The sequence below is a fragment of the Podarcis tiliguerta genome, assembly GCF_965153285.1.
Source record: "Podarcis tiliguerta genome assembly, chromosome: 7".
Lineage (NCBI taxonomy): Eukaryota > Metazoa > Chordata > Lepidosauria > Squamata > Lacertidae > Podarcis > Podarcis tiliguerta.
Window position 1 is genome coordinate 27,246,655 of NC_139540.1, and position 15,942 is coordinate 27,262,596.

General features: G+C 40.4%; 1 protein-coding gene across 3 annotated transcripts in view; it reads left to right on the top strand.

Annotated features, from left to right (window-relative positions):
- MMP16 (matrix metallopeptidase 16) overlaps window positions 1-15,942 on the top strand; it is a 174,459-nt gene that overhangs the window by 145,658 nt on the left and 12,859 nt on the right. For all 3 annotated transcript variants that reach the window (XM_083451122.1, XM_083451123.1, XM_083451124.1), the window contains one exon: window positions 9,239-9,354. In XM_083451122.1, the coding sequence (XP_083307248.1) occupies window positions 9,239-9,354 (116 nt within the window). The remainder of the gene's footprint in view (window positions 1-9,238; window positions 9,355-15,942) is intronic.

The window sequence follows — 15,942 nt, forward strand, 5'->3', positions numbered from 1 at the left end:
TTTCCAATGGCCTTGTGAAAAATATTACACACATGGAATTTTTAGTGTTGGGTTGACTGTTTACTATTTCAAGGCTTTATATGTACACTTCCACACAGGTTAAGACCCGTATCTTTTGTGTTTGCCCAACTATTATAAATATTCTCTGTCAAGGGAAGCAAGTCTCTGAGGTTTCAGGTTCTACTGTGCACATTCATTTGTCATTTATTTTCATTTAGCCTGCAATTAATTGTTTTATATGCATCTTACAGGTGATGTCAAATGCAACTTCAGAGACCTAGGTACTGAAAGTTTTCAATGAATTTGCATATTTTTCTATCTCCCTTCACTTCTGTGCTCGTACTTTTGAAATCCTAGCACAAAAGAATTTAGGGTCACAACACTGAAAACAAAGTGTTACAATTTCAGTATGAGTTTGGCAACAGAAATGGAGGATAAAGGAAGACCTACAATCTGCTTCATACTCTCAGAGCAGTTTAGCTTTATGCATTATGTTATTTGTGTGAAGCAAGTATTGTGCATGGATTGCTTCTAAAATGAACTGTGACTTTTGTTAATGCATTGTTTTAATCCTCAGTGCTCTTGGTAGTTAAGCAGGGTTTATCTCAACATGGCAAACAAGCACTGATAGAGGAAGGAGATTTAGCTCTACCTTCCTCCAGTTCCGTGCTGCCCTGTCTCCCCAACTTCCTGCTGCCTTATTTTGGACCAAGATGAAGCTGTGGCAAAGATTGGTCCTAGTGTTTTGTCCTTCTGCAGAAAGATTAGCAGAGAGCAGAATGTCTAGTACAGGGGCATGAATCAATTCCCCCTTGGACCCTAAAGGCGATGGGAAGTCATGCTGTGACTTCTATCTGTCTTAAGGGGATCTTGGCACCACCAAAATATTTTTCTGCCTAGCTCATGTTTTCTACTTTGATAGTATCTCAATGATTTCAACCTTTCGCAAGGGAGATATGTATGGAGCTACCTTAACATTGAGGTGTCCTTGCTTATTTGGAAGCTCTGTGTGAGATTTGGAGCTCCTGAATGTGTAGCACTGACCAAAGTGCAACTCCTGTTGCCTAGATGCTTATAGAAATCACAGGAGAAAGGACTTTTCCTCATTTCCTTCATGGTAAGGTCACAGCTGTGCAGCTGTAAATAGTTATGGGCCTTCCTCTGATACTCAAATCCACTTGGAAACACTTGAATGTATAGACGCTCTCAGTATATTGAATAACATTGTGTATATATGCAATTCAGGGAATGAACCCTGTGTGTGTAACTAGATTTCCTGGTGTTTTTTCATATATATATTTTCATATATATATTTTCAGCATAAAATACAATAAAAACAGATTAATCTAAATGAAAATGAAAAAAGAAAATAGCATAAAAGGGAAAAAAGAGAAAGAGGAGAAGAAAGAAAAAATACAAAGCGCTGTAGCAGAGGGAGAACTTGACGCTTGTTTCACACAAAAGGGTATGGACCTTCCCAGGAGTCACCTGTAGCTTCCCTTCCTTCTCCCAGCCTCCCACCTTGGGAGATCTCCCCTTCCCTGTCTCTCATACAGGATCTTTCGCCTTCCCACCATCACCTTTCTGTGCATTTCTCAAAAGATAAAACACAGGCAAAAGTAGAGTGGATAGAAGGAAAATGTGAAAGAGAAAACACAAGAAATAAAGAAATAAAGATAAAAAGGAATAAAAAGAAAGAGAGACAGAGAAGAATATAGCACCAACAATTTTACTGGGCACCATAGGAAGTAGGAGCTCTATGGAGTGTGTGAGACTCTCAGTTGCATCCCTTTTCCCCAACTGTGCTGCTAATTTTGTTTGCCTTTCTGAGCTATATAAGTCTATACAGTGGTGCCTCGCAAGACGAAAAGAATCCGTTCCGTGAGTCTCTTCGTCTAGCAGTTTTTTCGTCTTGCGAAGCAAGCCCATTAGCGGATTAGCGCTATTAGCGGTTTAGCAGCTATTAGCGGGATTAGCGGATTAGCTGCTAAAAGGCTATTAGCAGCTTAGTGCCTTAGAAAAAGGGGGTGGGGAGCGGGAAAAAACCCCCAGGAATCGCAAGACATTTTCATCTTGCGAAGCAAGCCCATAGCAAATTCGTCCTGCGAAGCACCTCCAAAACGGAAAACCCTTTCGTCTAGCGGGTTTTCCGTCTTGCGAGGCATTCGTCTTGCGGGGCACCACTGTATTATGAAGACTGCCACCATCAGTTTTATAAATGGAGCCTTCTTTTCTGTGTATCAGCCTTGGGAGAAGAAGTAGGCAACATCTTGACGCCTGAAAAGTATGTTTAATTTCAAGCATATTGCAATCAGCATCTACTGTGAACAAAACCTGTCCTATAGTTTGTCTCCTGCAGATAGGGAGATTTGTTATTTTTTAACATTTATTCCGGGGCAACAGTTTTCAACCTGCAGGTTCTTGGGACCAAGACAATGGTTGGCATCCTGTAAGTTTTATTCGATTGAGGTTTTGTATAGTAGGTTTATTTCCAAAGGCAGCTATGCCAAGTCAAGGTCTTCCTAAAATACTATTAGCTTAAGAAATATACTTTAAAAAAATCAACCTAGAGGGAACTATCAAAGGAAACTTCTGCTGATGGAGAGGCTGCTACTTAGAACTGTAACAAGCATAATGAACCTCAGCAGGACATAAATGCAATACAGTATGTAAGAAGAAGATCGAAGAACATGAGCCATGCCAAGATAATTGAGCTATTACAGGATATTGACCACCAGTGGGAATAAGCCCATATCCCACTAAGCTTCACAGAACATATTGTTTATATCACCTTCCTCCCCCCCCCTTTTCTTAATGTAATGTTAGAGTTGAATCCTCCTGCTGGTTTTAATTGCATGAATAAGCCTATTACGGTTTTCTTTCTGAATTAGGACAACCCACCGTTGCTTCTTTAGTAGCAGTGAGGTTGTCAGGCATGAAAGAGACAGGCGAGAGGTGATGCCAAAGTCAAAGGAGCAAAATGGCTTCCCTGCTAAGACTGTGAAACTATGCTGTAGTCCTCTTAGGAGAAAAATGTGCCTGGAAAACCACAAGGAGAATGTACACATGAATGAGGAAGTCCCAAGGAAGTGATATAAATAGAAAAGTACACAACCATGCTGGATAAATCTATGCTGATTTTTCTACTGAGTACAATCTTGAATTAATCCCATGAAGTAGGGTTTGCCCGGCAGAACTCAATTAAATTTGCTAGAGCTGTGCATGAGACAGTGCCAGAGGACTTTATCTATACGTTGCTTGAATGTCTGTTGGTTTTGGTTTTTTTTAAAAAAGAGTTGGCTCTCTTCCCCTTATTACCCTGTTTCTGAACTCACTTGCAGCTTTGTAATTGGAGACCATGGTGATCAAACCCATTTTATCTTTGAATTTTGCCACTAGTGAATCTCTTTTTCGGTACATGGAAAGATAGACTTCATTTGTTCAGTGATTTTCATCTATGTGCAGGCACATTCTGTGCACCCTTCCTCTAAAAAAAATAAAAACCTGAGAATTAAGCTCTGTGTTTGATTTGGTTTATACATTTATTTATTTTATTATTATTATTTATTTATTCAGTTTGTATACTACCCTTCATCAGTACATCTCAGGATGGCTGACAATGTAAACATACAAGATAAAAACATAAATGATATAATAAAAACAGGAGCAAAACAAAAACAATAAATACCCTCCCCCATATAATATAATTTGGGGGCATTTATATAGTGCTTAAATCGAATAGTACACAATAAAGATTAAAGCTATAAAAACAGAATTCAGTTAAAATACCTACTGGACTCTTCTTTCTTCTTTGGCAATCAGTCGTAGCTGAGTAAGATTGTCTTCCATAAACACTGTTTTAACGGTGAGTTCGTAAGTGACTGTGGAGGCCAGTTTTGGATCCCCATGTTGTTCCACAGTGGGGACATAGGTTTCTGGGTGGGAGTTGATCAAGGTGAGGTGTTTGCCAAATGTGCCTTCCTCTTAGCATGTTTCTCCCTTTCGTCCTGAGTTCGAACGTCTTCAAAGCCCATGACACCTTTGGTAAAGGCTATTCTCCAACTGGACCGCCGACAGACCTATTTCCCAGTTGTCAGTGTTTATACTACATTTTTTAAGATTTGCCTTGAGAGAGTATTTAAACCTCTTTTGTTGACCACCAGCATTATGCTTTCCATTTTTAAGTTCAGAATAGAGCAGCTGTTTTGGAGGATGATAATCAGGCATCTGTACAACATGACCAGTCCAACGAAGTTGATGTTGAAGAATCATGCTTCAACACTGGTGATCTTTGCTTTTTCCAGTAAACTGGCATTAGTTTGCCTGTCTTCCCAAGTGATATGCAATTTTTTTCAGAGTCACCTTGGTGGAATATTTCGAGGAGTTAGAGATGACATTTATAAGTGGTCCATGTTTCACAAGCATATAGTAAGGTTGGTAGTACAATAGCTTTGTAAGCAAGCATTTTTGTTTCCCTAAGAATGTCCCAGTCCTCAAACACTCTTCACTTCAATCGGGAGAAAGCTGCACTCGCAGAGCTCAGGCAATGCTGGATTTCAGCGTCAGTGTCAGCCCTTGTGGAAAGATAGCTACCCAGGTAGAAGTGATCAACATTTTCCAATGTTACAATGTTAAGTTGGATTTGTGGCACTGCAGAGGGGTTGTTTTGTGCTTGTTGGTGCAGCACTTTGGTTTTTTGGATGTTGAGTGATAGGCCAAGCTTTTTGTAAGCTTCTGTGAAGATATTTAGTATGGTCTGGAGGTCATCCTCTGAGTATGCACACACTATGTTGTCATCAACATATTGAAGCTCGATGATGGAAGTTATAATAACCTTACTCTTTGCTTTCAACCTACTCAAGTTAAAGAACTTTCACATCTGTTTGATATATGTTTTCTACCCCAGTGGGGAGTTTTCCTTCAACAATGTGTAAGAACATGACAATGAAAATAATAAACTGAGTTGGGGCGATAACATAACCCCATTTAACATCTGATCCCACTGTGAATGGTTCACTTTGAGAGCCATTGTTATCTGCAATTGTTGCTGTCATATTATCGTGGAGGAGCCAGAAGATGTTCACAAATTTATCTGGGCAGCCAATTTTCAGAAGGACAGTCCACAGGGCATTACTATTTACAGTGTTGAAGGCCTTAGGTCAATAAAACCATATACAGGGGTTGGTTTTGCTCTCTGCATTTTTCTTGAAGCTGTTGAGTGGTGAAAATCATCTCCACTGTCCTCCTAGAAGAGTGAAAACCATTTTGGGATTCAGGAAGTGTAGCCTCAGATATAGTTAGAAGACAGTTTGCTAAGATCCTTGCAAGAATTTTGCTGGCCTCAGCTAATAAAGAGATGCCTTGATAGTTTCCACAGCCCATTCTATCACCTTTTTAAAAAAAGTTTGATAATTTTGGCATCTGTAAAATCTGCTGGGATCTGCTTTCTCTCCCAGATTTTTGCAATGAGCTTGTGAAGTTGTTGTGTAAGTTCAATTCTGCCCACTTTGAAGACATTGGAAGGCATCCCATCAGGTCTGCTGGCTTTGTTGTATTTCATTTGGTTAATAGCTGTACACAACTCTCCCAGATTTGGAGATACTGAATGCTCATCTCTAATTTGTTTTTGTGGAATTTTTGAGAGGACCTCAGCTGCTGTGGCTAAGGAGATGCTGGTGATGTTCTTTCCAGTGTAATGCAATAGTTTCTTTATCTTTTAGAAGTGTGGGACCGTCTGTTGAGCGTAGGGGGCATATGCCATTATTTATTGGTCCATAGGTGGTCATTGTGACTTTAAAGAAACTCTGTGCATCATGAGTGTCGGCTAAGTGCTGAATCTCTTGAGCTTTTTTTTATCCACCAGGTGTTCTTTAGTTCTCTAGTTCTTCTTTGAACCTCAGCCTTAGCATTGGCATAGGTTTTTTTTCATAGTGGCACAGTTTCTATCTCTTTGCCATATCTGAAAGGCCTTCATTTTCTTCTCAATAATGTGTTCAATCTCACTATCATTCTCATCTCACCAGTCCTGGTGTTTGAAATGCTTACTGGAATAAAGTCTTCAGTAGGGACTAGAAGTTTGAATGGGAGGGGTCTTGGCTGACCTCAACTGGGAAGGAGTTCCATAAAATTGGGCCCACAGTATGGAGCACACAGCTCCTGGAGAAAATGAGCCATGCATCTGACCACTAACAGTCACTCCCCCAAAGACCTCAGTTATTGGTCAGATTGCCATTAAGTAAATCAAATTTACTTCTAAATTAGCATGTCTCAGACTGTTTTGTTAAACCTCTGATGAATTGAGAACTTAAGATATCCTCCATGTCTGAATCACGTGAAGAATATAGTCTATAGTTACCAGGGGGTGGGTCCACACTGCAGTTCCCCAGTATCAAGGACGCTCCTGCTGGGACATCTGTTGTGAAGAAGTCTATGGATGAGCTCACACACAGGCTTCTTTAGACCAGACATCTAACCCAATGCATAGATGTCTGGAGGTGGTCGAGCAATGTGGCACCATTCCCCATTAATGTTATGATGGGATTAATACCTGAGGAAGACTAATGCATATTGCATTTCAGAGTGTAGGATCAAATGGCCATTTTCAATGAAAATTATACAAACTGCTTTCTTATTTTGAAACACTCCCCCCTCCCGTGTGTGTCTCTTCATTCATATGTAATTTCTGACACATAGTTGTGACCGAAAGTGAATTTTTATTGACTGTGAAAATACTGCAGAAAGACCACTCATCTCTTTTCTCACCTATCATAAAACATGAAGAAAAAGGAGTTTTATTCATGCTTTAGGGAATGGATAGAAGCCTTTTTTCTAATAACTAAAATGACTTTGTCTCAAAACATCGCACATGATTTTAAGCTTAATCTTGAAAACAAAAAGCCTTTGGCAGATCAGCAACAAAATATATTTGACATGCACAGTAAACTTCTGCTGGGAGGAAGCCTCTAGAATAAAGATTTATTTTTTAGAAATATTATGGGGGAAACCCAGCAATTTCTGTAAGATAAACTGCTCAATTCAATGCACATGGAAGAGCACCCAATTGTTTTCTGAAAGACTCACTGTCATGCAGGTGGAGGTAGAAGTGAAGCTGCATGTTTAAAGCCAGATTTTTAAAAAGCATAACAAGCAGGATTGAAAGAGCCCCGAACTGATAGGGCAGCAGTTTTGGCTTATCCCTTCCTTCAGGACCGACCCTTTGTGTGGCCTACGAAGTTGTAACCCACTTTGCTTTGGCTGGGACAACACTGGGACTGCCTCTGCCTTTTGGTGCTGAGCACTGCTCACAGCATATTGCAAGAACATGGTTAGGCAATCACAAGCAGCCCACATAATAAGCAAAATCTGGTAACCACCCAACCAACAAGACTCCATCTTCTCAGGATTCAGACTCACTTTATTGCCCCTTATGCAGTCTAACATTGCCCTCAGATACTCCTCTGGGTCTTTCATAGCTTTTTCTGATTCAGATGTAAAACTTCACATCTTAAGCATATTGACAACACCTTGCCTTAAAATAGTATTGATGTGTAATCTTGTGCACATTACTCAGAAGTAAGGTCCACTGTGTTATGTGGGGCTTGTTGTTGTTGTTTAGTCGTTTAGTCGTGTCCGACTCTTCGTGACCCCATGGACCAGAGTACGCCAGGCACTCCTGTCTTCCACTGCCTCCCGCAGTTTGGTCAAACTCATGCTGGTAGCTTCGAGAACACTGTCCAACCATCTCGTCCTCTGCCGTCCCCTTCTCCTTGTGCCCTCCAGCTTTCCCAACATCAGGGTCTTTTCCAGGGAGTCTTCTCTTCTCTTCTCATGAGGTGGCCAAAGTATTGGAGCCTCAGCTTCAGGATCTGTCCTTCCAGTGAGCACTCAGGGCTGATTTCCTTAAGAATGGATAGGTTTGATCTTCTTGCAGTCCATGGGACTCTCAAGACTCTCCTCCAACACCATAATTCAAAAGCATCAATTCTTCGGCGATCAGCCTTCTTGATGGTCCAGCTTTCACTTCCATACATCACTACTGGGAAAACCAAGAAGCAGGCGTCTTTTAATTTCGTGGCTGCTGTCACCATCTGCAGTGATCACGGAGCCCAAGAAAGTAAAATCTTTCACTGCCTCCATTTCTTCCCCTTCTATTTGCCAGGAGGTGATGGGACCAGTGGCCATGATCTTCATTTTTTTGATGTTGAGCTTCAGACCATATTTTGCACTCTCCTCTTTCACCCTCAATAAAAGGTTCTTTAATTCCTCCTCACTTTCTGCCATCAAGATTGTGTCATCTGTATATCTGAGGTTGTTGATATTTCTTCTGGCAATCTTAATTCCGGCTAGGGATTCATCCAGCCCAGCCTTTCGCACGATGAATTCTGCATATAAGTTAAATAAGCAGGGAGGCAATATACAGCCTTGTCATACTCCTTTCCCAATTTTGTACCAATCAGTTGTTCCATATCCAGTTCTAACTGTAGCTTCTTGTCCCACATAGATATTTCTCAGGAGACAGATGAGGTGATCAGGCACTCCCATTTCTTTAAGAACTTGCCATAGTTTGCTGTGGTCAACACTGTCAAAGTCTTTTGCATAGTCAATGAAGCAGAAGTAGATGTCTTTCTAGAACTTAATGTGGGGCTTACTCCTGTGTAAATATGCATAGGATTACAGCCTTAGTGATTCTGAATTTGTGCACTGCTGCTCCTGCTGTTGTTGTTTTGTTTTCCTGCAAACATTTCTCTGTACCCAGATTTAGCATGTACAGAATTCAGCATATTGAATTATTTAATGCATATTGCATGATTGGGTAACAAAAGACTCCTGTAAAGCATTCATAAGAGAAGAGTTAAGATTGCTGTGGGAACCTTAACTCAGAGTTTAATGGCTTGTGTGTGATTAAAACTTCAACTGAAACATTATTATGGATCTTTGCATATAATGTTCCTCCTTGTGCGGCTTTGTAGAACCCCTAGGCATCAGAATTGTTCTGATTATGCAGAAGGCGCTTGTTGATTTGGTTTTCAAACTAGCAAATCTTTTTATCTACTGTGCCCTTACTAGAAACAGCTGTCCAATCGGCAAGCAGATAAAACTCCTTTGTTACCTGGGAATGTACCTAAAGCGGGAAGGATGTTGTTGCCCTGATTTCATAATTTCACTCAGTGTTTCTTTTCTGACATTGAAAATAGGCATTCATAAATGCATATGCTAATCTTGTAGCTTTGTTTATTAGGTACTGGAGGTACAGTGAAGATATGAGAACTATGGATCCTGGTTATCCCAAACCAATCACAATATGGAAAGGTATCCCGGAATCACCTCAGGGAGCCTTTGTCCACAAAGAAAATGGTACGTAGCTTCTTGTGAATGTTATTGTTCTTTAATAAAACAATCTTCCTGATCTGCAGACCATCTTTTGAGTATCTCACTTTTTCAAGCTGTGCCTTGCTACCTGAATTTACACTGCTTTGTAACCCCATGTCAGCACACCTATAAATAGATGCTTTTGGATTTCTGAATTTTTTTAATATTCTACTTGTTCTCAGATTGTTTCCATATTAATCTTTGAATCCAGTGACTGGGAATCCCATCTTCTTTCTTCAGACTCATAGATCAAGATGGTGGAACAGGGAAAGTGTAAATATACATTTCTCCCCATGTCATTCACTCACTGAAAATTTGCCACCCAGAGCTGTTATTTGCTGCAGATTATAATAATATAGTGTCATTTCCAAATTAATCCAGAATGGGATTTTCTTGTTAGAGTTTGCCCATCTCTTGTGTATGCTGTTTCTCTATCACTTTGAGCCTTATTCTCCAAACACTGGTTCACCGCTTCTCGATTTAGTCTGGAGTATAATTTGCTTGCGTTGTGCAAATTTCCCCCCCATTGGCTTTATCAAGGTGAATCTACTTTTGTGCTGTGGAGCACACAATTGCAGTGTTGTCACAAGTCAATTGCTATCTGTTGCAAAATAAAAAAGAACAAAGGATGACCCAGTGGTTTTGAACCTAACTTTACATCAATACTAAATTATTTATTGCAAAGGTATAGCTAAACTATATTGCACATTTCCATAACCACTATAATCCCTGGACTAAGATGAAGCACCATAGACTTTTCTTGATGCTGAAAGTCATCATTATGTGCATATTAATTACTGCCCTTAACAATTTGATGGTGTGGTCTTGAGAGTGAAATAAAGATATGGGATTGCAACCAGTTTCACTTGCTACGTACCTCTAGCTCTGCACATGTGATTGATTTAACAGAGATTGGGTGGTTTTTTTTTTGTCCCTTCCTTCTTCCCTCAGGACGTGTCTCCCCTGTAAAAGATTATGAGACATTTTCCCCTAGTTTAGAATCTATATTCCTTCCTTTGGCTCAAATATCAAATTTCTGCAGACAACATTTTCTTCTCAGGAATACTCTTAATCACTTCCTTGCTTTAAATCTGTTTCATCCATCAATAGAAAATCTTTCCTGAGCTGAGCATTTTGGGTGGGTGAGGGCGGAAGTTTCTTTTTTTGCAGCAGGAAACTAGTTTGTGCAACACTGTGTTTTTACATTTATTGCCATAAAAAACTAGTTTTATTTGTGTGTGCATATATATATACTATATCTACTGTATTATCCCCACCAACCCCAGAAGCACCCCTCCCTTCCTTAACACTGTGGGGCATGAGAGAGAAACAGCTGGCCCAAAATGGCGGCTGCATCGCTGTCAGAGCAACTGATGAGGAACGCGGCCTGGCATAAGCGACAATGGAGGGAAGAGGGAAGAAGTAGTCTCCTTCGCCCATGCCTTCCTTCCCTCTCGCTCCTGCCCCACTACAGCCCCACCACTTGGCCCCCTCCACCATCCTGCCCTGACCTTTCCTCCTCCCTCCTCCTCCATGCTCTTCTGCTGCCAGTAGGGGTGAGAGGCTGGAGCTGCAACTCAACCCATGGCAGCTGGCCATCTATCCCCGGCCCCTGGCTGTCTATGTGAGTCGAGCGAAAGAGTGGGGCCAAGTTGCTGAGGGAGTTGGGAAGCCAAATGTGAGGAACCCCCCTCCACCAAGGAGGGGCAGGATTTGGTGTCATGAGAGTGCTGTGCCCCCCAACCACCAATCTGTCCTGTATTTTGCCTGACCAAAGGTAGCAGCCCTAAATATAGGACTAAGTAGGTGGAACTGAAATAACTACATATTCTTCTATGATAACACTCTTGCCTTTTCCCTCTCCTTCCACCTATGCCTTATCTATGTTGAATGATAGACTGTAAGCCTCTTAGGACAGGGACTTCTCCACTCATACTTTGCACAGTGATAAGAGAAAAACAACAACACCAGAAATAATAGGGGGGGTTATGTTGTTGTCCCCTGTGATAGAATGTGAGTGGAGTTTCACTGCTTCCCAGTCAGAGGGCTACAAACTAGCTCAGAGATTCCAGCCTTTGCTTTCAGGATGCAATAATTTCCATTTTATTTATGTGTAAATAGCTGTGCAGTACGGGGGGGGGGGAATGGACCTCCATATTTTCAGTGCAGGTCAGTAAATTTTCTGTAAAGGGCACCTGTGTGTCTGAAAACATACAGTAAATGAATGCCTGGAAACCTGAACCAATTGCACTTCACAGCAGAGTGTTTCCGAGGCATTTTGAGATGAGTGGGTTCTCTTGAAATGTTTCAGCAAAATCACGGTCAATTCACTGAGGAGACATGGGGATTCATTCTTTTTCTGTAGTGTGTGAAGTGGCCCTGAGGTCACACTGAACTTCATTGGTTTTCAGTTACTAAAATAACAGCAAAGATACCTGAGACCTAGGCAGACAATACAATTAAGGAGTGAGCCGTCTTTGCCTTTGTGTTGTGTTGTTGTTAATGTCGTTTCTTCGAGGCTAAATGTAAGAAATCCTCTGGGCTCTCGGAGAAGGAAAACTAAGTATTGAAAGTTGCCTGGTGAAGCCTGCAAGGAACAGTGCTGTGAATTGTCCCCCAAAGTCAAGATCACTGCATGGCGCAAATGGTGATTGCATCAACAGACAATGAAACAAGCAAATGAGAAACCCCACAACCTACTTTCAGAGAACTCTGATGAATTTTTGCCTGAAACCATTTCTCTTCTACTCTTCAGATAAAGATTTGACTTGAAATTGTACCAGATAGCTTCAGGGGAGAAACTTCAGAGGAACTGCTTCCAATTAAACAACATCTTTCATTAATATAGCGCTAATCCTTTTAGCTTCCTAGTTCATTTTGGGGGAGGGGAGAAACATTTGTGTTGCTTGATTAAAAACAACAGAAACTGAGATATATGTCTCCTATTCTTACTATCAAGAAGCTTTCAAAAGTAGATGTAAGAAATATCTTCAACAGGACCAGCTCTGTTTGAGAAAAAAAGATGTGTAAGCTTTTGAGTTACGCAGAAAGCTTTAGAAGAAAGTTTTATACATTTTGGCAGGACTTGGGGCAGAGTTATGCATTACAATTAGGTAAGGGTAGCTGCCACCAAAAATGACATTTCTCCCTATTTCAGGTTCTCTCCTCCTTCACTGTAACATGCAGTATATTTTACAACATCATCAAGTTATGCAATTTCCAACCCAACCAGCAGCAGAGTGAGCAAATTATGCTGATTTTCAGTGGCACACTTGATGTAAACATATGTTATTTTGTTAAATAACATCGTTCAGCCCGGACACTGAGTTCCAGCACCGAGGGCCTTCTGGCAGTTCCCTCATTGCGAGAAGTGAGGTTACAGGGAACCAGACAGAGGGCCTTCTCGGTAGTGGCGCCCGCCCTGTGGAACGCCCTCCCTTCAGATGTGAAGGAAATAAGCAGCTATCTTCTTTTTAAACGACATCTGAAGGCAGCCCTATTTAGGGAAGTTTTTAATATTTAATGCTGTATTGTTTTTAACACTTGATTGGAAGCCACCCAGAGTGGCTGGGGAAACTCAGCCAGATGGGCGGGGTATAAAAAATATATTATTATTATTATTATTATTATTATTATTATTATTATTATTAATGTCAAAAAGAGGTACTCCGGTTGTTTGCATATTAATTGCCAACCATGTGGATGACTCTTATGGGAGCAGGAGACATTTAGATGGCTGAGAGTAATGGGGTAGAAGGAGAGGTCACAGGAATACACTGGTTCATGATGGTTGAGAGATAGCATGGAGAAAAGGTCAGGAAGGGACTGGGTGTTTGTGCTGCACATGGGAGGAAACAGAAAGTCACACAGACTTTGACGAGGAATGTTGTTTGAACAACAAACAAGATAAATGACTTTGTGGTAGAGTTTGGAACAGAGCTGAGAAAAGGAGTGACAATGGAAATGCAGAGAATATTGCAGTGGGTCAGGGTAAGAGATGATTGGAAATGAATTAGAGATTTTGCTGAGGAGGCAGAAAGGTAGGGCTGTGCTTTTGCAACGTCGTATCAGGAGAAGCAACACAACTCGCTGATGGGCAGAATATAAGAAACAAAGAAGGTGGGGGCAACAGGATATATGTTGTCAATTAATATGGAAATAATATTTAAGGAGAAAGTTTTGGGAAGAAAGAAAATTTCCATTGTGCCACTGTTTTGTAGTAATGGACAAATTTATGAGATAATAAACCCTGCAACAGTCCCAAGTACCCCATGTAATATCTTATGCACTAGAATTTCTGGAGGACAATTAAAATAAATAACAGCAATGGCACAAGATTTTTATATTATTCCATCATGAAACTAACAAAAAATGGTGATGGGTGAAAGCGTTTGGGTCTATTTTGAATAGAAAATGAGATGCTCTAAAGAGGTTTTTCCTCTCCACAGTGCAATTTCAAAAACCCATTTTTGTGTAAGCAGTTGAAACTAGCATCGAACCTAAACTTTCCAATTAGTACTATTTGCATCACAAATGAAGCCCATTCTTTTTCTTTTCTTTTCTGGGGACCTATAATACTGCAGAATGCAAACGGTGACATAGTAAAGATAGAGAAAGCTCCAGCTATTTGTGCACAGTTTTTAAACAGTAGGAGGAAGTTCACCCATTGTGAAAGTTTGTTTCAGACTGGATCAGTGCCACTTTTCATCTGGGCCAGTCAAATGCTTTGGATTATTTGGCAGGAAAGCAGCATTTCTGCAATTAGGCACCATTTTTAATTATCCTGGATTGCACTTGAATGATCAAATTCTAGCTCCCTGCAGAAAATCTGAAGCTGTGCACACCTGCTTTCCATTGGCAGAGTTAATACAGCATTTCCTCTCAAAGACATAGAAGTAACAGGGAACAGAATCAGCCCAGACAGTCGAGAGGGAGGAGCAATGTAGGTGGGTCTAGCACAGTGCTGTAATTTGCTATAATTGACCAATGTTCCCAAGCTGGGTAGGGGCTCTTTGAGCAAACAGGACTCAGGGTGAGCATAATTTATGATCCTATTTAAATGTCAATTTTAAATAAGGATCTTAAATCCCTCCACTGCTCTAAATGCATCCGTCTTGGTTGTTTCATAAAGTTAGGGAAGATAGGCATTTAGGACATGACACAAGCTAAATTATGCTTCAATCTTCCCCACTTAAATTAATGGGACTTTTAAAAAAATCACAGCTTTGTTGGGTTATGCATATACAGTTTCCTGTGCATAACAAAGGATTGCTTTGATACGTTGGTTTCTCATCAGATGTACTTTTTTCAACATAAAGACATGTCTTTGTTGAAAAAAGCAACATGCCCTATAAAGTTGTCGGGAAAAGAATGTTCTGTGAGGGAAGGGCCATTCCGATTAACTTTTTTATTTTTCTTTGAGTATGTATATTGGGAACACATGATGGCATTATGATAGGAACATATGAAGCTGCTGAGTCAGACAACTGGTCAATTTAGCTCAGTATCGTCCAGTGCTTTTTTTCTAAAAAAAATGTTGTTGTTTTTTGCTCAAGAAAATCACCATTTTATAGTTCAAATCAGGAAAAATAAATACAGTAAATAGACAAAATTACAAAGTTTCACAAACTATTTAGGGGTATGCGTACCCCAGTGTACCCCCATAGAAAAAGCATTGGTATTGTCTATGCAGATATGGGAACTGTATTTCCCAACTCTGCAGCTAGAATTTTGACCAAGTTTATTCAACAGACAAATTCTATTGAATATAAAAATTAAGGTTTATCTAATTTTGAAAACTTGTTTTCAGTCTCAGTTTGGTATAGTAAAGTGTACTCAAGTCCACTCACAATAAAACCACAACTAATATCCTAAAATACAAACCAACAATAAAATAGTTTTTTTAAAAAATCCCAGCAGGCCATATTAGGAGAATGCTTTCTGGAATAAATACCAGAAAGATGTATCAGAAGAGGCCTAAACATATATTGCAGTAGCATTTCACACAACTGAAGCTGAAAAGCATGTTTGATGACAAGTATGGGGTTTCTAAAACTCTTTTCTATCATCCTTTCTATTTATCCACTAATCAGATGTTGGGAGTTAATGTTCAGCCATGAGGTTTCTAAGTACTTGCCAGGTACAAGTTTTAAAATGCAGGGTGTAGCAAAGATATATTTTTTATTTCACAATAATTGACAGAATCCTGTACGGTCAAACCTCAGTTCCCGAAAGCTCCTGGTATCTTACGTTTCAACTCCTGAACGCCAAAAACCCAGAAGTAAGGTTTTCAAACATTTTTCGGAAGCTGAACATCCAACGCGGCTTCCGCTTGAGTGCAAGAAGCTCTTGCAGCCAATTGGAAGCTGTGCCTCGGTTGTCGGATGTTTTGGAATCCAAACGGGCTTCCGGAACGGATTACGTTAGACAACCGAGGTTTGACTGTGCAGAATGGTGCGATGAAGATAAGGGAGTTTTGAAGCAATTGTTACTGCAAATAAGGTATAGAGTAGCGAGGTCCTGTTGGGTGGATATTGGCAATGGCAGGATACGTTGTATTAATTTCCAAATGTC